A 22122-nucleotide genomic window follows, 5' to 3' on the forward strand; every position below is an offset into this window, starting at 1 on the left:
GGCAGATTCTGCCTCACCTCTTGTTGCTGGTCCTTGTTCTTGTCTCGGAGACATCTAGTACAGAATGAACACAGGAGCTTCAAGAAAGGAGATGTCCAAACCTAGGCAAGTCTGAGCAGGGAAGATCAGGGAGACAACAATCTTAAGGTGTCTCCTCAGCCATCTCTAACACCCCTGAAGTTTTTTGTCCTGGTTTGAGCAATAACAGAACCGGTTTTTCTCTCTTCTAGTTTTACCTTCAGTGAATTCTCTTCTAAGTAGCTGCAATTGCTGAAATTAACGGCATGTTTCTCAGTCAGTGTCTGATATGCAGCACCAGTGTCACTGCTTGGTTCTGAAATCTTATCCAGAAAGAAAAATGGAGTAAAGGGGTCACACCTGTGACCCTCCTTTAGGGAGGAGTGGAGCACACAGGTGACCGAAGTTGAATACAGAGTATTCCATCTCATATGCATCATACTTGGTATAAATTTGAGGGATCACAATGGTCAAGCTTTTTCTTCATCCATGGCCAGAAAACTGAGAGGATTCCATCTCTTTGTCTACTTTGATCCTGATTCACATCCTCCTGAGTACTGCACCCAGTTCCTGTCCGCTGCTGACTTTTCCAGGGCCTGCCCCTCAGCCTTGGTGGTGGGAAAGGGGATGGAACATAATTCTGCTTTTGTGTATATTTGTATGTATTTAATAATTTTCCTTTTTATCACTACTGTTTAATTAAAACTGTGTAGTTTCCAGCCCATCAGTCTCTCTCCCTTATTCTCTCTCCTTTCCCTATAGGTGAGGGAGAGAGGTTAATAGAGAGCATCTGACATTGGTTTGATTGCTGGCCCAGTGTTAAACCATCACATTATTAAAAGCAGAGTGGTCATCCCTCCAGTAGATTTGGTGTGTCTCCTGGAACTCTGACCTGCTTTTCTAGTACAGAGCCAAGGATTATCCCTGTTTCCTTTACTTTTCTTCTCCTACTGAGCAGGTCCGTGCATCCTATGCATCCCATCAAGACTTTCCTTAGTAGAAGACCTTGGTTAATCCAGGGTTATCAGACTTAGTTAGTTAGACCCTTAATGCTCTGTTGAGCTCAGTCATTCCAAACCTAATTATCACATGAGCTGTCTTGCAGAGCGATATCCTAAAATAAACTGTCCCTTACAGAGCTTTACAAGTTGTGTTTGGTTTGGGTTGCCAGCCCCTGCCAGGGATGTTTCTCCTCTTAGAAGAAAAGTATGTGTAATCATTAGGAGTGCCTGGTCTGCTTTTTAAGTATTTTATTAATGTTCTGGCTTGCCTTTTGTTAGTTTTGTTGTGTGGAAAATACTCTGTTATGTATATTGGTTCTGTGGTTTCATCTGGATCATCTGAGTTCTGCCTTTCCACCAGCCATGCAACCAACCAAACACACCATGCATCAGGAGAACACTTGGACAGAGGTTGGTGACCATACCAATGTTCTTGGCATAATGATCTCTGCATGAGCAGAGAGGGGAAAGCTTGGGACTGCTCAGGGAAATGTGGAATGTAGCAGAAAACAAGATACGCTTCCTGCTCTAAGCCAAGGACAAGCAGTGAAGTTGCCTGAAATGCCTGTATGTTCAAATGGACTGACAGATTATCGCTCTGACATGTAATTTGGTGTAGATGTTACCAGTTTGGGAAGTTACAAGCCCTAAGAGGTTGCAGGAATTCTGAAAAAAAAACCAAAAAGCCAAAACCAAACCAAACAAACGTACCAAAATAAAAACAAAAAACCCCAAGATTCACTAAAAATGTGAAGAATACATAGTGCTGTGATTGTATACGCTCTTAACTTCCTATGGGAGGGTTATGGAACCTGTTTCTAGACATAAACTGTTCCCATATGGAGGAGGCTGCCTGTACCTGGGGGGAAGAATGGAGCAGACAGTCACCCCCACTTTGGGGTTATTACAGCTCATGCAGAGCATCTGATCTCAGCTAGCAAATGAGGAGGGTGGGGCTTCACCCCTCTAAGTCACTCCAAAGAGGTCTGTGTTCCTGTGCTGAATAAAAACCCATCCCTACAGCACCTGATCCATGAAGACTGAATGTGTTCATATGTCCATTACATCTTTCTGCTCCCTCTTTTTCTCAGCGAGTGGCAACAGTTGCCCTAGATTCTGTTTTTCTTGAGAAGAGCATCCTTGTTTTGACCAAGGAGGTTATGTGAAGACGTGCTATGGAGTGAAAAGGGTGTTTTCTAATCTCTTCACAGAATTGCTGTGGTCAGAGGATTTGTTCCCAATTCTGAAAGTTCTTGTCCTCCCATCTTGGAAATTGTTCTGCCCTCTTTTTCACCCACCCTGAATTCTGCTGAAACGAAAATCTGACAGTATTTGAAATTGACTACAGAGAAATGCATGGACTTATTAATGAGGCAAATTCCCTATTCAAACCTGTGTGCTACAGAGTCTTTTCCTCCAGCTGTCTTCAAGGGACTGCAAAATCCAGCCTGTGGTTTAAAAACTGTCGGGTATCAGCAGCAGAAGTATATGTGGTCCTCATGTCCTTCAGAGACCAGAATAAATTTCATGCATTATTCTTACCAGATGCTGTGGTTACACTGCCTGTTTGCTTCATAGCATGTTAACATTCTCAAATCAGGGAATGCTTATTGCATATTCCTGCTTTAGAGAGACAGAAATTTTCTTCCTTTGTATCCAGTTATTGCTTCTGGTCTTGGCAAAACCATGTGAAGCCAGGAAGGGTTAAAATTTCCTGCAGTCTTAGCAGGAGGCAGCTGTTGGACATGGATGCTGTTTGAAAAGGCATTTCATAGTGTGAAGAAGAATATCTAATAAAACCAGGGTGCTGTGGGGATCTTTTCTGTTTGTGCTTGATTTTGAAGCTCCTGAGCTGGTGTCTACACAGTGTGTACACAACAGTGTATATTAAATTCCATGTAGGATTTCATAATTTAAAAATAATACAGAACTGCAGGTGCAGGCATTCTGGCTGTCTGGCAGACCTGCAGTGCCCATCACTGCTAGGTAATGCTATAGCTGCCTTGCTTCTGCTGTTCACTGGGACATGGCTAACTAGTCCTGGGAGCAGAGCACTGCACCACTACTTTGTTCAGCTCTGGAAATAATCCTTCTGGGGCTTTTTGCTATCTCTAGCTGCTTGATTTACAGTGAATTGTGAGTGATCTTTGAGTTCTTTCAGGAACTTAGCCCTGCTGTGAGTCTACTTCACTCTCCCTTAGCCACCATTCCTGCCTGTTGTGCTTTTCCTGTGTTGCTACATGGAGTTGTACATCTCTAATTTGCCAACCCAGAAATGTTTGATTTTCACTTGCTAGTGATGTCTCAATCCATGGAGCTCTGAACTGCATGGATGGTAAACATGACTTTAGAACCTCTTTAGCTGAGTTATCTTGAGATGTAATTCTGTATTTGTTGGGCTTTCTTCAGTGATCACGGATGCTTTTCCTTTGCAGGGGGGGTTCAGGATAGTTTTGCAGTGGTGATTCTGTTGGACTGAAATTCAATGCCAGTTTTAATCTGAATGGAAAGAAAGCAATACTGAAGATACGCAGCCATGGAGTTGCTGTAGATGTTTATATAGTGTGTGCTGGCCAGTATTGCAGTAAGATCTGACTCACTGAGAAGACAGACCTTCTTCATCCCTTTTAGGCTTAGTTCATCTCTTTTAACCTGTTCATGAAGCCTGGTCAGGGCCTCTCTGTTGCCATGGTCTGGGCAACACCAGGTTGTTTAAATGCAGGTTCCAGTAAATGTTAGGAAGGGAAGTCTTGAGGGTCCAGTGGACATAATTCATAGAATCATACAATAGCAGACTGGTTTGGGTTGGAAGGGACCTTAAAGATCAGCTAGTTCCAACTCCTCTGCCAACCAGGTTGCTCCAAGCCCCATCCAAGCTGGCCTTGAAGACTTCCAGGGATGGGGCATCCATAGCTTCTCTGGGCAGTCTGTGCCAGTGGCTCACCATGCTCATGGTGATTGAAAGGTCTTCCTAAAATACAGTAATTCACGGAATGTTGCAGATCCCTGGAACATCCTGTGCTGTTGAGAGTATCTCCATCAGTGCAAAGCATCTGTGCCTCCTCTATCTCTTGCTGTAATCTTGAAAACCTTCATCCCTGCAGTGCACACCTGAGCAGGAATGGTTGCTCATTGACCATGCCTGTAGACATGTAGCAGCTTTGGGAGCAGCTTTGACATCTTGTATGCCTGCAGGCACAGGCCAGAAAGCTGGCTTGGATCCACAAAGCTGTTCTGAGTTTGATGCCTGGCAGCCTCGGCAGGACTCTTCCTTCCCTGTCCTGCTGAGGCTGTTGTGGTGGCAAGCTTTGAGCTTCCAGCTCCCAGGCATAGAAGTTGGTGAGAGAACTTCCATCCTGTCTGCACTGCTGCTGGCTTTGACTCTGGAGCACCCACAACTTCTGGCTGTGTTTTTGTCACTACTCAATTGCAGTCTCTGGTTCCTAGGGCAAGCCTGTGAAAGGACCACGTACATGAGGCAGCCAGTTGGTAGTCACAGCTTTGCCTTTTGGCTAAGCCCTGCCCATGGCTCTGAAGTGAAGGAGGGGTTAAGCTGTCATCTCAGGCACTAATTCTATTTAATTTTTTCTTCTTTTCTGTATGGGGTCTTGAGTACTGTGGGAGTCCTGCAGCAGACAGGCTCCAGCACCCAGACAATTCCAGAAAGGAATTGTTTAATTTCTGCCCCTGTGAGATCTTCAGTTTGCTTTGAGGGTGGTCAGGCAGAAAGGTGCTATAGAAGTGTAGTCCCCCCTCCTCCTGCAGCTGGAGTGTGTGTGATAAGGAAGGATTCACTGCAGCTTAATTCAGCAGGAATTTCAGTCTGATATTAACAGCCAGAAACATCAGAGTCTTTTTCTTCCCTGCAGATTTGCTTATGGTAATTAGGAGAATATGTGATGGGGGGTGGGGCAGAGGATGGCTGGTAAAGAAGGTGGAGCAGGTTCCAACCCAGGTCACCTCAGCTGATGCTCATGACTCACAGCCTATAAGTGGCTTCTGCCAAGTGCCACATGCCAGATGATGAGTCATGGAGCAAGAGAGCACAGAGATGGAAGTCACCATCCAACTCCTGTGCTAACTGGGATAGATCTGCTGCTTTAGCTATTTCCAGTATCTTCTGTAAATCAAAATGCCCAAAGCAGCTGGGGCTTCTTTTCTCCTGGCTGGGAGGCAGTACCTGCCTCATGCTAGTTGTGTCATTGGCAGGAATACACATACTGCCTATGGCTTATTTTCATCTCACACACCCTCTCATCCCTGCTGCCAAGCCTCTCATCCCTGACCTGAGCAGCTGCGCAGCTCCTCACTGTCCTGTGCACAAGGGCTGTGATGGATCATCATGTGCTGCAGTTTCCATTTTGAACACATCATAATCCTATATAGTTCTGGGGATGTAATGATACATTAATCATGAGCTTAAGTCAGGCTGTCCTGGAAGCCACTGGAAAAAGCTCTGGCCTGGGCAACACGTCGTTGTGGAAAGGAAAGAGAAGTGGTCTTTTCAGGAATCATTACTTGCCCAGTACCACAAGAGGAACCAGCCTGAGCTGAAGCAGAAAGTAAGGATGCATTTAGTCTTTCTGTCTTGCTTCAGCCCCCTTTAGACACTTGAGTGCTGGAACGTTCACCCCAGGGAGCAGATATGTCACCCTCACTATGGTTACTGTTCCCCAGGGCAAGGAAGGAGACCTGGAAGTTTAGAATGAGTTAAGCAAGTAGTATTTCCTTTTACACCTTTTCTTCCATTAAACATGCTGGCTAATTTACTAAATCATTTAAGGAAGGTATGAATTTGGCAGGGATGCATTAGCTGGCAAGAAATGCCCCAATGTTCAAACAAACACTGTTAGTTAGTCTTACCCTACAAGTTTACAGGCTTCTGAGTCCTCACCTCCACCCTCTTACTCACCCGGATGGTTCAGCCCCATCCCCAAGCCACTCATCCTGTGTCCCTCATCGCACACTCTTCACTGATGCTACTCTCAAAATGCCCTCCAGCATGCTGGAATTTTCCTGTTGAGTTGTTTTTTTCAAACCATTCAGGCACTGCCTGGCAGCTTTTGGAGTGGCAAATCTGGGGCGGGGACAAACTGCATTTCTGTGATTCGGGAAAGTAGTGCTGGAACCAGTGAGCCCTGAGATCCCGCACACTGTCTGAAGTGTAGCTTTGCAATTTGAATTCATCTAGCAGTCTCCGTGGAGGCAGAATTACATGGAGAAAATTGAATATATCACTTCCTGTGGAGCAAAGAGGAGGTGTCAGTATTGTGTCCCTGTCTGCAAACTCACACAAATGATTGCTTTTTGCAGCATTTCTGCTCGTGCTTGTTTTGTAGAGCTGTTTGGTTTCTTCAGGCATGTTAATGCAAATGCTCTGTTATAGTCAGGGATTGATGTAAGGGGGGATTGGGGTTGCTCAGGGATTGAGCAACCCTCAAAGAGCAAGCAGCTCCAGTAGAAAAAATTTTTGCTGGTTCATCTATGAAATTGAATGCCCAGCTTTTAACCCTCTTTTTCCATCTTTCACCCTCAAGTCACATGATAGATCTTGCTCTGTCTGATGAAGATTATGATGATGGTGAAACCATGGCCATTCAGAAGGAGCCAGAAAGAACCCTTGCAGTTAAAGATTTCCATTAGGCATTCAATTTTATAGACAAAGTGACTGAGATTTGTAGAGACAGTAATCTATTCAGAAAAGCCAGCCTCCATAAAGCCAGCATGGCCTCCAGCTGATGGTTCTGCTGATCTAGCTCCTGCTTCTTCATCCTCTGTGCCGTATGTGCAGTCATTTTGCATGTAGGTCACAATTATTTCTTAAGTGCCTGCATGCCTCCCCTAGCATTGCAGTGCATTTTATGAGGAATGAGTATGTGTGTCACTGTGTGCAGAGCCCTGCCACCCCATGTGTGCAGCTGACAGTGCTGATCAGAGCCAGGTATTAAGCAATCAGTGGTGGAACTCCAAACGCGTGGCTGGAGTGGTAGCAGATGGCAGGGTATGGCTGGAGGTATGTGAATACCCCACGTAACGCATCAGCACTTGCATGGTGTTTGCACCAGACCCCCTCTGATGGAAGCAGAGCAATCCAGGCCAGTCTGGAGCCAGCTCTGATAGCTTCTGCAGCTTCTCATCAGGGTTGCAGAGGCAGGAGGTTGTACTTTTGTACTTCAGAAGCCATGGTGCTGCCCTGGCCGTGCTTAACTTAGCACAACATCCTCAGTTTTTGAGGGCACAACAGAGGAGGGGTGTAAGGGCCCCCATGCAAGAATTTGCAAGGCACAGTGCAGAGCCTGAAGGGCTCAGCTCTCCACACTGCTGAGTGCCCATGGTCTGCAGCCTCAGCTGCCTCCTCCCTAGAGCGAGGCGCAGCTTGGCAGGCAGATCTCAGGTCAGTGCTGAACCATCCTTTGTGGCTCAGCTCTCACCTCCCTCTACTTACTCAGAGCTTTGCTGCAGCTAGGGAGTTTTTGTCACGTATGATACATGGGATTATAAGCATTAATGAGCAATTCCTCACCACACAACAGCTGTGACACAACAAGCCATCCTTGTCTGCTCTGCATTATCTTGACTGGAATGAGGTATCCATAGGTAATGAAATGTCTCCCTCTCACCTTCTCCAAGAAACCCTCTGTAGCTCAAGAAAGACTCAAACTGCATAAACAGACCATGTCTCCCGTGTAGCAGCAGATGCTCTCAGTATGGAGAGGGCAAAGAATTTTGACATTTGCAAATAAAATGGCTGTTGTACTGTCTAGAGGCATAGTGCTCCCTGCCTGCACCCCTGCCTTGCATTGCCATGACATACTTTGGGATCATTGCTGGATGCTGTGTTTGTTGTTGTATGTGTAGGACTGAGCAGGATTCATCACTCTGTGGGCCTGTGGTATTGCAGGTGTTAAATAAGGATTAACTGATTTGGGAAAAAGTGTTGAGGTACAGACTGCCTAACCACATCTGCAAACGTTCCCTTGCAGAGGGGTTCCAGGGTTTTACAAAGAGCTGATCAGAGCAAGAAGAATGAGATTCTTCCTAGATTTTATGCCTCAGTATCAATCCCAGCCTACCAAACCCTGAATAGGAAGAAGGAGGATCCTTGTGCAGTCTTCCAGAACCGGAAAGGGAGAATCAAGGGATGGTACAGCCAGAGAGGATGCTCTGTTATTGGGAACTGAATAATTCCTGCACTGGCCAACCTCGCCGGGTCCATAAGACAGGAGGAAGCTAGGAAAGATGTCCCAAGAGAGATAGGAAGGGTATCTAGGGCACGAAAAGGTCATACATGACCCGAGAGAAGCTGTTAGAATAGCTCCCAGCAGGAGCTGGCTGTGTGCCACCTGTGATACTGGACCTCAGAGCCTTGTGCTGGGAGCAGGCTGTGGTTGCAGGCAGGGTGGGCATCTGTCTGCTGCAACATCTGTGACAGCCAGTGAATCACAGTCCACCAGGGGAGCCTGTGCTGCCACTGAAACCAAATAGCTGGACAGAGTTGCATGTGGCAGCCAGAGCTCCAGAGACAGCTGAGAAATGGGTGTGTGTCAGCTCTCTTGACATTTTGCTGTCAAATGTCAAAGTGTGCCTCTGCAAGCCTTGTCCTCCCACAGCAGCTTCTGCACTGGCATGAAGTGTGTTGCTCAGCAGGGCTTGTCAGCAGATGGGTGCTGCTGCTGGGAGCCAGCCCCAAGCAGCCTTATCCCTGGGGAGAAGAGGTGCTGGTGCTACAGCAGTGAACTGTGCTGTGGTCATGGTCTGCACCCTCAAAATTATGCATCACACATGGTTGCTTTGTGGCAACTCTCAAAATACAGCAAAGCGTTGTGGAGAGATGTGATCTAAGCATTGCCATAAGCTACAAAGACTGTAACACGGACAGGTGGGCACTGGGTGAGCAGCTTTTATCCTGTGCTTGTGGAGGGGGGAGACAGGATAAATAGGTACTTCTGTGACTATGTATACCATCCATAGCTCTCAAGGTCCAGTGTGAGCACTGCCCCAGCTCTTGAACATGGCTTTCAGCAAATGTGTGTGCTGGGCACAGTCAGGAGCTGCTGGTACTCATGGTGGTTCTTGAGTAATGCAATCTTGGGAATCCCTGATGGGAAAGATATCCCCTCCTGTCATGCTGGGGACAGATCCATTCCTTTCAGAGACTGTGGGAAAGAAATGAGAGTCTTCTCAGACAGAGAAGTCACTGAAAGGGGAGTGAAGGGTGATACAGGCATTAGGGAGATGATAGGTTGGGGAGAGTTTAGACTCCCACTGTAGTCCAGGTAGACGTGGTCCATGTTGCCCAGGCTGACCCTCATGATGATCTCCATAGAGTTCACCAAAGACTTCTCTGTTTGCTAATGCTGGTGATAGCATTAACTTTTATGTCAGTGGGTCTTTACTGTAAACACTAGATCCATTTCCATCTTTGTATTTTTTTTCCTGCTAGCGTCATCCGATGTCTGTGAGAAGCACTACTGTGCATGGGAGGAAAGTACCTCTTTTTGATAATTTCTTTTTAGCATCTTTTAATTGGTGATCTTATGCCATGAAGCTGAAGTAACTGAAGTTCCTCATCTTTCTATGTAACCATCTCATTGCTTACACTGTTGTTCTAACTTCGTTTATCTCACATTTTTCCATATCCTTCCTGGGCTCCCATGCACCTTTTCAGGTCTCTTCCAAATGTATTATCATCCTGTAATCACAAATGCTGGGGTTAGGTAGGCAAAGACAGACACTAGGAATTTTCCCTTCTGGAGTTAGTGTTGTCAGCAGACCCAGGGCCCTGGACTCCAGAGCAGGATCTCAATATGGAGTGCCAGGGTGCTGTGAGCACTGAGGATTCCTGGATGTGATGTGGGATATCCTTTGGCAGGGAGGATGGACTCGATGCTCTCCAGAGGTCCCCTCCAAGCCCTAGCATTCTATGAGTGCTGACCAAGAGTGTCTAGGTCGGGGTTTTCAGAACAAGTGGTGGATCTATGAGAACTCTGCATCATTTTTTAATCCCTCAGGATCATCCTTGATCACTGTTGTCTTTTGTGGTCTTTTGTGGTTTCTCCTCTCTTTGCTGGCTTAGCTGCTCACCCATGGCTGCTCACTCGTGGGGCTGTGGCAGCCATACTCCTGTGAAGTGCAGCAGGTAGTAAGTTAAGTGCCACAGATAAGGTGTCAGTGTCAGACAGCTGTGAGACAGGCAGCCCCAGCCACAAGAGGAACCAGTTTAAACTGAGGCTTGACCATCAGGAAAGGATCAGCAGAAGGCAACGTACTGTGTGGGACCTACTTAACCATCAGCAGTGATCCCCATGACCCCACTGAAGTAATCTGCTCTTTTTCACAGGAGGGACCCTTGCTGTGCATAAGTACTTGCATACTTCTACATTCTCCCCTGGTGCCATTGAAAGAGGTCAGAGCCTCAAGGGTGTTTCTTGATTTTGGAGTGGAATGGTTATTGCTGCTTTCCTTTTCCAGTGTGTTACTGCTTTCCAGTCTCAGCCTGGACTTGTGTCTCGCTGGCATTGTAAGGTCTGGTAGTGCTCTCTAGTGTTTGGTTCTTAAAGGAAGGTTAGGGGTACTTAAAGGCAGGCAAAGATGCAGAATCCATCGTGGGAAGATGGAGTGCCCTCATCAGAGCAAAGCACTTCATGTCAGACCTCGTGCTGTCTGCACATTTTCCTGTGAGCTTACAGTGCCATCTGTGGTGAGGTCTCCATTTGGCCCAAAGCCTGTGCAGCTCTTTGGTTATTGGAATGAAGTCAGTAGCTCACTTCAGATAAGCTTGAGAGGGGTCAGTTGGAAGCACAAGTGTTTTTCTGGGAGTCTGCAGGGAGGGAGATGTGTTTGTCTTACATTCTTTCTGGAAGAAGGACAATTCAGGATCTTGTACTCGGGTAGTCGTGCTGACAAGGACCAGTCTGTTTGGTCCTTTGTCTATGTTGGCACATGAAGTCTTCAGTCAAACCAGGAATGCTCTAAATATTCACTGCCTTTCCTGAGAGGTGACTTCCCTTGTGTTTTTGTCTCTCTCTAGGTATCTAAATTCCTCCATGAGAACTGTCCTCTGGGCTTCTCATGTGCAGCCCTACCTGTCCATGGGTAGCACCAGCTTAACTGATGTCCTGAAGAGCATTCCTCACCATGGATAGTCCACCCAAACTGACTGGTGAGACGCTGATTGTCCATCACATTCCCCTGGTGCATTGCCAGGTCCCTGATAGACAGTGCTGCTCCATGAACAAGAGGACCAACCCCTTCTGCCAGCCAGAGCTCAGCATTACACGGACCTCTGCCCTTCCAGACAGAGACCTTTCACAGACTGACTCCTTGGTGTACAGCAGCTTTCTCCAGACCTCCGAAACCTCAGCAGAGGCCTCGGACAACAAAGAAGGCAAAGCAAGGGATTTGATTGCCCCCAGTGTCAGTAAGCGACACAACCCTTTCCTGCTGACTGAGGGTGAAGACCTCAGCATCTTTGGGGATGATTTGGGTGAAAAATCTTTTCACCTTCACAACTCACTTGTGTCTGGCAAACCTCCCTTTCATCTGCATGAGCTGGCCTTGCCCCCTTTCCACCTTCACGACTCCAACGACATTGTGAAATCCTGGAACATGGCCAGCAGGTCCGGAGTGGTAGATGGACAGGAAGACAAGATCAGCAGTGATGACATCCAGAAGAGGAACAACGCCAACAGGTGCCACCAATCCTCAGAATGCATGGAGCTGGATGAATGCAGCTGCCATCATGGCAGCTCCTCCAACTTCTCCTTTGATGTTGGTGACCAGGAGTGGAACCAGAACGCAGGTGAACCGCAGAGGAACCAGGATGCTCTGCACAGCCGGACATGCAGCTGTTCCAGCTCAGAGCTCCAGCACTGCCGGTGCTACAGTTCATCAAGTCAGTCTGAAGTGATTGACCAACAGATGGGCTACATCAGTGACTCTTCCTGCAACAGCTCTGATGGGGTTCTGGTGAACTTCAGTGCTCTCTACAACAAAATGAATAGCCATTCTCGATCCAACCTGAATTCAGCCAACCTGTCTTGTGACTCTTCCTTCTGCAGCCACTCAGACACAGGAGCTTTTTACCTGGATTTGCATTCATCACCCACTGAATCCAAGATGTCTTGCGAGTCTCATCACCCAGAGAGTTCAGGGAAGGTGTGTGGGTGTCAGCACTCCTCCTCACCTGTCCTTGATGCTAACTGCAACTCCTACCACCTCCACTGTGAGCCTTGCACTTCAGAGAGCTCAGACCTCACTGCCTGCTTTCAGAGCCAAGCACGGCTGATTGTGGCTACTCAGAATTATTATAAGTTAGTCACGTGTGACTTGTCTTCCCAGTCATCCCCCAGTCCAGCAGGATCTTCAATAACTAGCTGCTCGGAAGACCACACCAAAGGTAGCCCTGCCCAGCCCACTGAATACTATCTGTTTAGAAGGCCTGACCTGAGACAAGAAGAAAGCAATGTGGAGTGCAATGAAGAGGAAGCAAAGGTAGAAGCCACCAAGAACATGATTGAAGGTCAGGTCTACGTCAACGTTTCACCACCTAACCTCAACACAAGCCGGCAGCGCTCCAGAAGCTATGATCAGAACCTGGACAGGAGCCCTGGCAGCAGGCTGGGCTCCTTGGAGCGCATGGTGAGCTGCCCAGTCAAGCTGAGTGAAAGTCCAGCAATACCCATCCAGAGTTCCCCACCGAAGCGAGTGACATCTTTTGCTGAGCTGGCTAAAGGCCGGAAAAAGAATGGCAACTCCCCACCACTCCGGTCCAATGGTGATTCCTCCTTGGAGTTCTCCCCTATCCCTGAGACACAACGGGATTGCCCAACCTTCCTTGAAGAAAGAGCTCGCCGCAGCCAGAGTCTTCCACCCATGCCCTTCATCAATGGCCTGAACCAGAGCTGTGAGGGCTTCTGTTTGAATCATGCTTTTGGAGACAGCCAGGCTTTGTGTTCCACCAAAGACTTGGTCTCCAATGAGAAGGTCCCCAGTGGGCATGGGGCAGGTGAGCAAGCCTCTCTCTCCCTGCTGAAGGCAGCAGATGCCAGCTTCTCAGGTGGCTCTGCCAGTGGCCACGGACAAAGAGATGTTAGAGCCCGAGCAGACGGTAAGGAGCCAAACTAGGCAGAATGGATAAGTTAAAAGAAAGGCTGCTCTTTGAGACATGAGAAGGTGCACCAAGGGATGGGAGATCAGTGGCTCTGCAGTTTCTTTCCTGGTCTGCCACTCCCAGGACCAAAGCCCTCTTGGTGCTTATTTCAGACCCAGATCAGTGCAAGTGTCTTGTCCTTTGTGTTTCTAAAGTCTCTTCGGGTTTTGTTCAAACCTCGCACATTGTGTAGGGGGGAACATGACATTAGCATTTGGGGTTAGCATTTGGGGTCTGTGCATCCTGGGGGATTGTCTCCCTTCCAGGGTGTTGTACTCCCCTGGTTCTTGAGAATCAGTTCAGTTCTGGGCCCCTCACTACAAGAAGGACATTGAGCTGCTGGAGTGAGTTGAGAGAAGGGCAAGGAAGCTGGTGAAGGGTCTGAAGAACAGAACCTGTGAGGAGAGACTGAAGGAGTTGGGAATGCTTAGTTTAGAGAAGGGGAGGCTGAGAGGAGTCCTTAGTGCTCTCTACAACTACCTGAAAGGAGGTTGTAGGGGTGTGGGTGCTGGCCTCTTCTCCCAGTAATAATAAGACCAGAGGAAATGGCCTGAAGTTGCACCAGGAGCGGTTCAGACTGGATATTAGGAAGAATTTCTTTACCGAGAGAGAAGTCAGACATTGGAATCACCATTGATGGAGTCACCATCCCTGGAAGTATTTAAAAAATTTGTAGATAAGGCAATTCAGGACCTGCTCTAGTATGCAGGGTTATACAGATGTTGATAAATATATTTTACTTATTGGGAGTGGATGTTGGCAGTTGGACATGATGACCTTAGAGGTCTTTTCCAGCTGTGACATTTCTGTGATCCTGTGATTTGTCTGCCTTTAGCCCCTAAGACAAATCTGTGTGTGTCTCCGCAGCAGAGACAGGGAGGGGAATCATTGAGGAGTTTTTAGTCTTTTTTCTGTAGAGCTACATGGGGCAGAGCTGGGGAGGGAAGAGGCACAGCCAGCAGCCTCATCTCAGCGCAGTGACAAGGAGCTTGCAAAATCTCTGCCAGGAAATACAGCGTAAGTTCTGCAGAGATTAGTTCTGCATGTCTCTGTTGTTCATATCCTCCACAATGCACTGTGTCACAGAAAAAAGTTCCTGTGGAAGGTAATTGTCCTAGATTCCTCTGCAGAAAAGCTGATAATACATTAATTGTTTTCCACCTTGATGTTACCATCACTTATCCTGGTGAAGAAACTGTGCAGCAGCCCCATCAGAGGTATGGCCATTTCTCTAGCATGGCAGGAGACCTCTGCCCTTTCCAGTTTTAGTACCTGCTTCACGGGTAAGAGCCCATCTAAAATGGAGTTCTGATCAGGCTGCTGAAGTAGATAACACCTAGCATGCCAAGGACCAGACTCTTTTCATATAATGTCCTGAAGATTTCTAGTAACAAATAGGAAGAACGTACTGTTCATTGCCATGTCAAGTCTGGGAGGGATTTTGCCCTTTGAAGCAAGAGTTTTTAAAATACTGTCCTGTTACTTTATTGAGCCTTCAAGGTGTGCTTGGTGTGGGATGGCAGGGAGGACAGGTCTCTGCTGTGAGAAAGCAGGGTAGGAGCAGCCCTCTTGGTTCTTTGCTTGGAAGGAGAAAGAGCTGCTGAGGGAGGAAGGGGCAGACGGGAGGTCTCAGGGCAGTATATGCCAGCAGTTCTTGCACCCCTTGCTGCAGTCTCTTCCTCTGCACTGTGATGGGAAGGCAGGCACTAGTGCTGTGCACAGTGATTCAGTGGCTGGAGACAGAGGCAGAGCTGCCTTCCACCATCTGAGAGCAGCCTGCAAGCCTCAGGGGTCTGCAAAAGGACTAGATAGAAATCAACCCCTTGCTAAAGGATCGTTACAGGCAGGAAGGAAGGAACACTGGGGCTGTGCTTGGTACAGATCTGCTGTGCCCCAGGATCTACTGTGCGCTGGAAGAGTTGTGGGGAGACAAGGCAGGAGGTTCCAGGCTTTTTTGGGATGAGGTGACTCAGGGATCTCCGTCAGCCCTGTGTATGCATCCAGTGTTGAGTGTATTGTGTGCAGTGTGTGATGCTTCAAATGTGTCTCTTGGGATAGTGTGGCCTCAACCAGGGTCTGGAGGCATGCACGCATAGGAGATCAGCCCAGCACACTCCCTTAAGATATCCTGTTGGTCATCTACTGGAGCCAATCTGCCTTTTCCAGGATTGCATGCTCTTCTGATCCTGCTGTGGTCCTGATTTGGTTTGGAACATCCTGCTTGGGTGTGGCACAGGCAGGTGGATGAAAGGACTTGTGTTCTCAGAGGTGGAACAATTACAGGAGAAAGAGGAGGGAGAGAGGAGGAGAAGCCAGTGGCCTTTCTGTCTGCACTGAGTGTGATGTGGGATGCTGAGCTATGGTGCTATTGCATGCAGTGATTGTGCTTGGCTGGGTGAGTTCTCAGCACCTGTGTGGTGTGAGTGTCCTTTGGGGTAAGAAACCTCACTGTACCACAGTGCCAGTCTTTGGCCAGTACCATTGGGCCAGTCTTTGTGGTACTGCCTGTGCAGAGGCAGGTCCAGGGCAGGCACTTGGGACCATGGCTTTGTGCTGTCCTAGGACTAAGGGATGGGGAAGGGATGTGAAGCTGGTGACCTTACCAGGAGAGGCAAGCTCCTAGTGCAGAGCTCTGCTCTTCCAGGCAGCTCTCAACAGCTGGAAACTTTATCTGAGGCCACGTATCTTTACTGTGCTCATGATGTGTGTAACTACTCCAGACCTGAGCCACTCTGCCTGTGTCACTGGCCACTAGCTCATCCTCTTCCTCCCTTTTGCGGAGAGCCCATGCCCTTTTGACTGTGTTGGGCAACCTTTTGTCTGCGTTGGGCTGACAATGACCATCCCTCTTTCTGTCTCCCTTTCTCTCCTTGCAGGTGGTGGCACAGACAGCAAGCCTGTGGTGCGCTACAGCAAGGACCAGCGTCCCACCACTCTGCCCATCCAGCCCTTCGTTTTCCAGCACCATTTTAGCAAGCCGACCAAGGCCCGTGCCCTGCACAGCCATTTTGCCTCCAGCCTTTCCCAACTTTACAGCTTGTCCAGCCACCGGCCTGGCAGCCAGCAGATCTCTTCCAGTTCCCAGTCTTCAGCCACCTCAGCAGAGCTGTCGGGAGTGGCGGGGAGCCAAGCCCCCAGCACGCTGCTGACCCAGCGCTCGGTGGATGGAGCTGCCTCCCGCAGTGATGGCTGCAGTAAGAAGCCTGGTCCCGAGACAACCCGGCCATCTCCCCTGGGGAGTTACTCTCCTGTGAGATGCAACGTGCCTTTCTTCCAAAGCGGAGACTCCTCTGCCTCGCCCACTACCGAGAGAGCTGGAGAGAGCCAGCCCCCCAGGAGCAGGTCGTGCCCCATCTCTGCCAGCCTGCTTCCTGCCAGGTCTTCCCCTGCTCTCACTGCCGTGCAGCCCTCCCAGGCCACCAAAGCTGATGCCCTGAGGCAAAAGGAGAACCCCAAGCCAGTTCCCAAGAAGGAGGTGCCGCTGGAGCCAAGGCCACTGCTGTCCGAGTACCAGCTGCACAGTGGGTCCCTCCTGCCCCTCTCGATGGGCAATATGCCCCTGAGCAGAGTAGGAGGCCATGCAGATCCCCACTGGAGAAGTGGCAGTGAGACCAGCAGCTCTGGTCCCCTGAGCAGCATGGGAATACGGCCCCTCAATGGTAAGTACCCATCCACCAGGACATCCTCCAGCTCTCCATGGCTGTGGCTACTCCCTGTACCACCATGCTCACCCATAGACACAGCCTGAGGCAAAATTGCATCTGGGTGCTGCAGTGCCCAGCAGCCACTGCCATCACTTTGCCTGCAAAAGGAACTCCTGTTCTAAGATCATGTCCCTCCAGTCCCAGCTCCAACACTATGTCCCCATAGAGGGCAGTGTGAGCTGCTGATCTTACAGCTCTCCATGCCAGGTGCTTGAACCCCAAAACTGCTCCCTCTGTCCCCATAGCCACAAGGCCACTCAGGCCACCACCCAGGCCACACTGTGGCCACCAGCTCCCTACATGTTTGTGTGCTAACGACCTGAAACACTGCTGGACTTTCAACTAATGTGCTGTCTCTCTTTTTCTGTCCTTTCTCTTCCTCATCCTCCCTCATCCTACATCCCCTCCACATCCTCCCATCTGTTTGTGCTCACTGCCTGTGGCATCCTAGCGAACCACCTCTCCCCCCAAGCACTGAAGTGGCGGGAGTACAGGCGGAGGAACCCGCTGGGTCTGGACCATGTTTCGGGGCTGCCCAGCTTGGCAGGCAGCCTAGACCGGAGGCAGCAAGAGCCTCGGCTGAACCAGGGGAACCCCAACTTTGAGCTCCCTGGCACTCTCAACACCAGCCATTTCCACTGCAAACTGAACGGTGCGCATCACCTTGCTGCTGGGGGACCTTGGGTGGTGACCTCGGGGATCAGGTTCAGTATGCCTTGGGGCTCAGGTTCAGCCTGGCTTGATCACTGCTCTGCCTGCTCCAGGCAGGAGGGGATAATGCATCTGCTAACGGTGGGGCTGAGGAGCACGGGAGAAGGTAAAAATTGCCATTGATTGATGCGTACAGACTGTGAGGATCCTCAACTGAGAGCAGTCCTGTCCACCTCTGAGCTGGACTGAAGGGGAAAGTGAATGGCCCAAGAGCCTGTGCAGATCTCTGGAAGTGCTCCTGGACTTTGTCCAGATTGTAGTTCATGTTTCACACAGGTTGTAGTTCATGTTTCAGACAGAAGCTATAGCCCTTGGAGATCTTGTGTCTGTACCCCACAGTGTCTGCCCATGGCAGCATGCTAAGAGTAGGACTGTAAGCTCTCATGGGGCAGTTGGCAAAGCTGTAAGGGCTCCATGGGTCTCTGTCTTCTCCATGCTCTGCCCTTAAGGTCTTCTTTGTCTTCCAAAACCTGTGCAGGAAGGGGTGAGAGGCACAGGCTTTGGGCTGAACCTTTGAGAGCTCTCCAAGAAGGAGAGGGAGAGCATTCCTCAGGCTAGACCCAAGTCATGGAGGGACTTTCACAAAGTTCTACATCTAACTCTGCCAAAATAAACTGCTTCTTCATCCCTCCTTCTTGGGAAGATGCCTATCACAGAGCTGGATAATCAACCAGATATAAATTGAGCACATGAAAGAGCTCCTGCAGAAGTCACCCCATGAAAGCAGGGAACATCCCAGGGGACCGGCCAAAGACATGTAATTTGTTGCCTGTGCCTGTTGCCTGTGTGTGACAACTAGGGATTCTCTCTGTGCTCTGTGTTTGACCCCACTTTCTGGGGCTGTCCACACAGCATCTCTGAGAGCCTGGTGCAGGAAGGTTTCCCTTAGCACCAGCCTATGAACCTCCCACAGCATCTTCCAGTACCCCCCCAGCGCCCAGCCAGGCTGGAGTTAGATGTTGGGCTGTAGTGTTGAACTGTACAGGCTCATGTTGCAGACCATTTCTGGGAGAGCAGTGTGCCTGTGGTCTTGCTGTCTCAGTCTTGGGCAGCAGGGCTGAAGACTGCTGATGGTGCAGGTTGCATCTGGGAAAAGGAAATGGTGTGGGAGAGGCTTTAATATAAGGGCTTGGGGCTGATCCTTCTTCCCTCTGTCTTGGTCCTGCAGGACAGTCTATGAGGCAACTCCAGCTTACCTACACTGACTTCTTCCCTGACTACTTCTCGCTAGCAGAGAAACCCCCTGCTGAGTTCTGCCTCTCCCCAGATGGCAACACAGAGTCTGTCTCCATTGACTTGCTGCAGAAGAAAGGTGAGTACATGTGTCTCCTGTGGATGAGAGTGTGTGGTAGCACAGGATAAGGTCTGTCTCATCCCATCTTTGTAGACATAATGGTTTTTCTCCCTGCCCTTTTCTACTATAGCATCATTACTCTGTCCTTGGACTGATGGCTTTCTCCACTTCAGGTTCTTGTGGTTTCTACACATTATGTTTGAGCTGCTTGTCCCAGGAAGTATGATTAGAAAAGATCTTAGGTCCATAAGAAAGATCAGAGAGAGCAGGGGAAAGGAAAGGAGAAAGGAAAGAAGAAAGGAAAGGGAAAAAGAAAAGGGAAGAGACGGAAAGGAATAAAGAAACACTCAAAGGCAGAGGGGGAGAGTGAGAGAGACAGAGAGAAAGAAGAGGAAAGTCACCACCCAAGGATCCAGCAGCATCCCATTGGTCTTGTGGCAGAGAAGAAGAGGGGTTGATGGTCCTGTCCTAAAGGAGGGTGAGGGATTAGAGTATCTCTTCCTTTTATGATATCCATTTCTTGCTGCACCATAGCCACTGGCCAATTGTGGCTCATCCTGATTTGGTCTGAAAGGTTTCATGGAGTAGAATTGTAGTTTGCAAGATTCTGTCTGCTTCATCAGCAGAATTAACAATTTCTGGCTAGGTGTTTTCCCCTATTTGTCTCTCCTAAAAGTATCCAACCTTGGCCTGTCAAGTAGCTATTTTATCTCAAATGACTTCCCTCTTATCTCTTCTCTAGCTGTCTCTTCACAAGCTTTTCAGCCTCCCCTCCAAGCTCTTTTCAAGGCCTTCAGACTACTTGAGACAAATGCACTTATTACAGAGAGAAAGCTTAGAAGATAAGAGTATTACCACTTGAAGGATTCCGTGTCATTCTTTTTCCTGGGGCGATAGGCCAGTCCTATGCAGAGCTCCAGGCAATGTTTCTTCCCCACCTTATTGTATGCCATTTGCTAGGGGTGGGTGTAGTCCTTTCAATTGCCAGTTTGTCATTTGCAGCAAAGCCTGACTGGAACCTCAGGTGATACCATTTTAGGGGCAAGGGATGTGCAGAAGTGTTTCCATACCTTTGCCAGCTGTGTGTTGGTGATTACTAGATGGTAGATCTTCCCTCTATTCTGCTTCTGTTTTTATATCATACTGATGTAGATGTCAGGTTACCCACTGCTGGCTCGTTACTGAAGGTCATTCCTCAGCTTGCCAAATGTGTTGCTTCTTCCCTGCTGCCCTCTAGCATCAAAACAGCAAAAGACTCAGTACCTCAGATTCCATAGCTGCTCCATCAGGGGGTGGTGTGTAGAAGCAATGGTCCCTGTCTCTTGAGAATATTGACAGTGTCTTGTGCTTCAGCCACCTATAAAAGTTACCCTACTGTCAGGCTGATAGGTGGAACCAGCAGGGACGGATCTAGTGAAGATTTAGGAGAGGCGTGTTTTTGTCAGAGAGGACTCATGCACTGAGAAGGGCTTGAAATGCCCCAGCCTGATTTATTCATGATGTGTCTGGTCAGGGTCTTTCCTGGAAGTCCCTCAGACAACTCTCTGATTTGACCTTCCCCTCTAGGTCTGGTGAAGGCAATCAACACTGCTGTTGACCTGATTGTGGCTCACTTTGGAACCAGCAGGGATCCAGGAGTGAAGGTGAGTTTTGCTTTCAGCATGGCTTCTCAACATCACGAGTGACATAGAAAGGGTGGGAAAAGATTGCCTCTCTGTCCTGTGCCAGTCTAAAACCTACATTTAGTCCACTGAAGGTAGCAATATTGAGAACAAAACAAAAGTGATGGGACATCATATAGCAGACAGCAAAACTGACAGTTCTTGCTGCATGACACTGGGAATGCTAAAAGATTCGATTTAAGGGAAGATGGGAAAAATACAGGGAAGGGAAACACACTTAGTTCTACTAAACACACAGGAATAATGTCCAGCTTGGGCACTCTATGGGCCAAAAGCAACTAGTTTGGGAGAGTATTTAGGGGAAGTATTATATATGTTTGCTTTAGTTTGACTCTTATTTACTCTACTCATGGCTCTTTGTGAGAGAGTACTAGGCCAGCAGGGGTTCTGGTCTGGTGCAGTACAACAGCTCTTTTTTTCATATTAGTGGGGAATTGTGTCTCCCTCCTGCACCCATCCCATGACAATGCAGTGTCCCCAGTCCCTTGATGTGTCACAGGGCCCCACAATGATAAATAAGTGCATTAGTCATTACCCACCTGGGGCAAGCAGGGCATCCCCTACAGCCATGAACCCACTAGCATCAGAGTACATCTCAGTTGCCTGTGAAGCTGTCTTTGGCCTGTGCTTCCCTCATCTCCCGTTTCTGGAGCAACACAGAAACAGAGCAAGCTTACTTCTGTTTGTACCAGCCAGCACTGGCAGCCCTGTGAGACCCAGCATGTTTGTAGTGCCACCTCTCAAAGCTAAAAGCTCTGCTCCATCCACAGGGACTCTGGGGCAGCAATGTGACACTATTTGGATATGTCAGCTGTCCTGGAGTACCATCCCCAAAGAGAAACCTGTCTGGGTCAGATTCCAAGCCCATTCACTCTTATCTCACAGCCCAGGGTAATTTGGCCCTAATTACCATTGCTGCTGATGCAGAGATTGTTGTGCACTTAACCAGAGCTGTTAGGACACCCACAGCTTTTTAAGGCCTCACTATGAATTTCCTATTCTTGCAGTGTTGGTTTTGAGAATAATTGCAGCATTCCCCTATTGCCTGACTTACCAGACAACGCTGTGGTTCTGACCTGGGGTTTCATTATGCATCAGTGTGCCAAGGGCTGACCTGTCAAAAGGCAGCACCCATCCCTGATGCTCCCACTCTGAATGGATCTGATGGGATTATTCCTAACCCAGGAGTTCAGTTTTAGTTCAGGGCCTTTGTGGACCTGTGCCAACTGGCCAGTGTAATTCCAGCTCAGCTGGTAAAATCTGTGCCCTGAACACAGCAGCCTGGGACCACCAAAATGACTCAAAAGTCCTACTGTCGATGCCTTCAGATTGACACTTTGGCAGCTCAGAGACTGAATTGCATCAGAATATGTCCCTGCTTTGCAGATGCTGGGCTCTTACGTGTTTCCTCAGCCTGAGCCCTGTCCCTCCATTTTGCCCTCACTCTGTTTATTTATAGTAATCCCTAGGAATTATAGCTCTGCATATCACTGAGTTAAGTGATCCTTAACCCCTCAGTGCTGGGAGTTACTCCGTCACTTGCTGCTTCCTGCTTCAAAAA

The 22122-nt window shown here is 48.7% G+C and overlaps 1 protein-coding gene across 8 annotated transcripts in view; it reads left to right on the forward strand.

Annotated features, from left to right (window-relative positions):
• The window catches only part of RUSC2 (RUN and SH3 domain containing 2), a 53852-nt gene that overhangs the window by 23802 nt on the left and 7928 nt on the right, over positions 1-22122 (forward strand). For 6 of the 8 annotated variants that reach the window (XM_030467051.1, XM_030467052.1, XM_030467055.1 and 3 more), the window contains 5 exons: positions 11050-13128; positions 16047-16829; positions 17326-17526; positions 18754-18897; positions 20446-20522. In XM_030467051.1, the coding sequence (XP_030322911.1) occupies positions 11157-13128; positions 16047-16829; positions 17326-17526; positions 18754-18897; positions 20446-20522 (3177 nt within the window). In that variant the 5' untranslated portion in view covers positions 11050-11156. The remainder of the gene's footprint in view (positions 1-11049; positions 13129-16046; positions 16830-17325; positions 17527-18753; positions 18898-20445; positions 20523-22122) is intronic. The other 2 variants (XM_030467057.1, XM_030467059.1) reach the window with 2 other exon arrangements.

The sequence above is a fragment of the Calypte anna genome, chromosome Z, assembly GCF_003957555.1.
Source record: "Calypte anna isolate BGI_N300 chromosome Z, bCalAnn1_v1.p, whole genome shotgun sequence".
In the NCBI taxonomy this organism is placed as follows: Eukaryota; Metazoa; Chordata; class Aves; order Apodiformes; family Trochilidae; genus Calypte; species Calypte anna.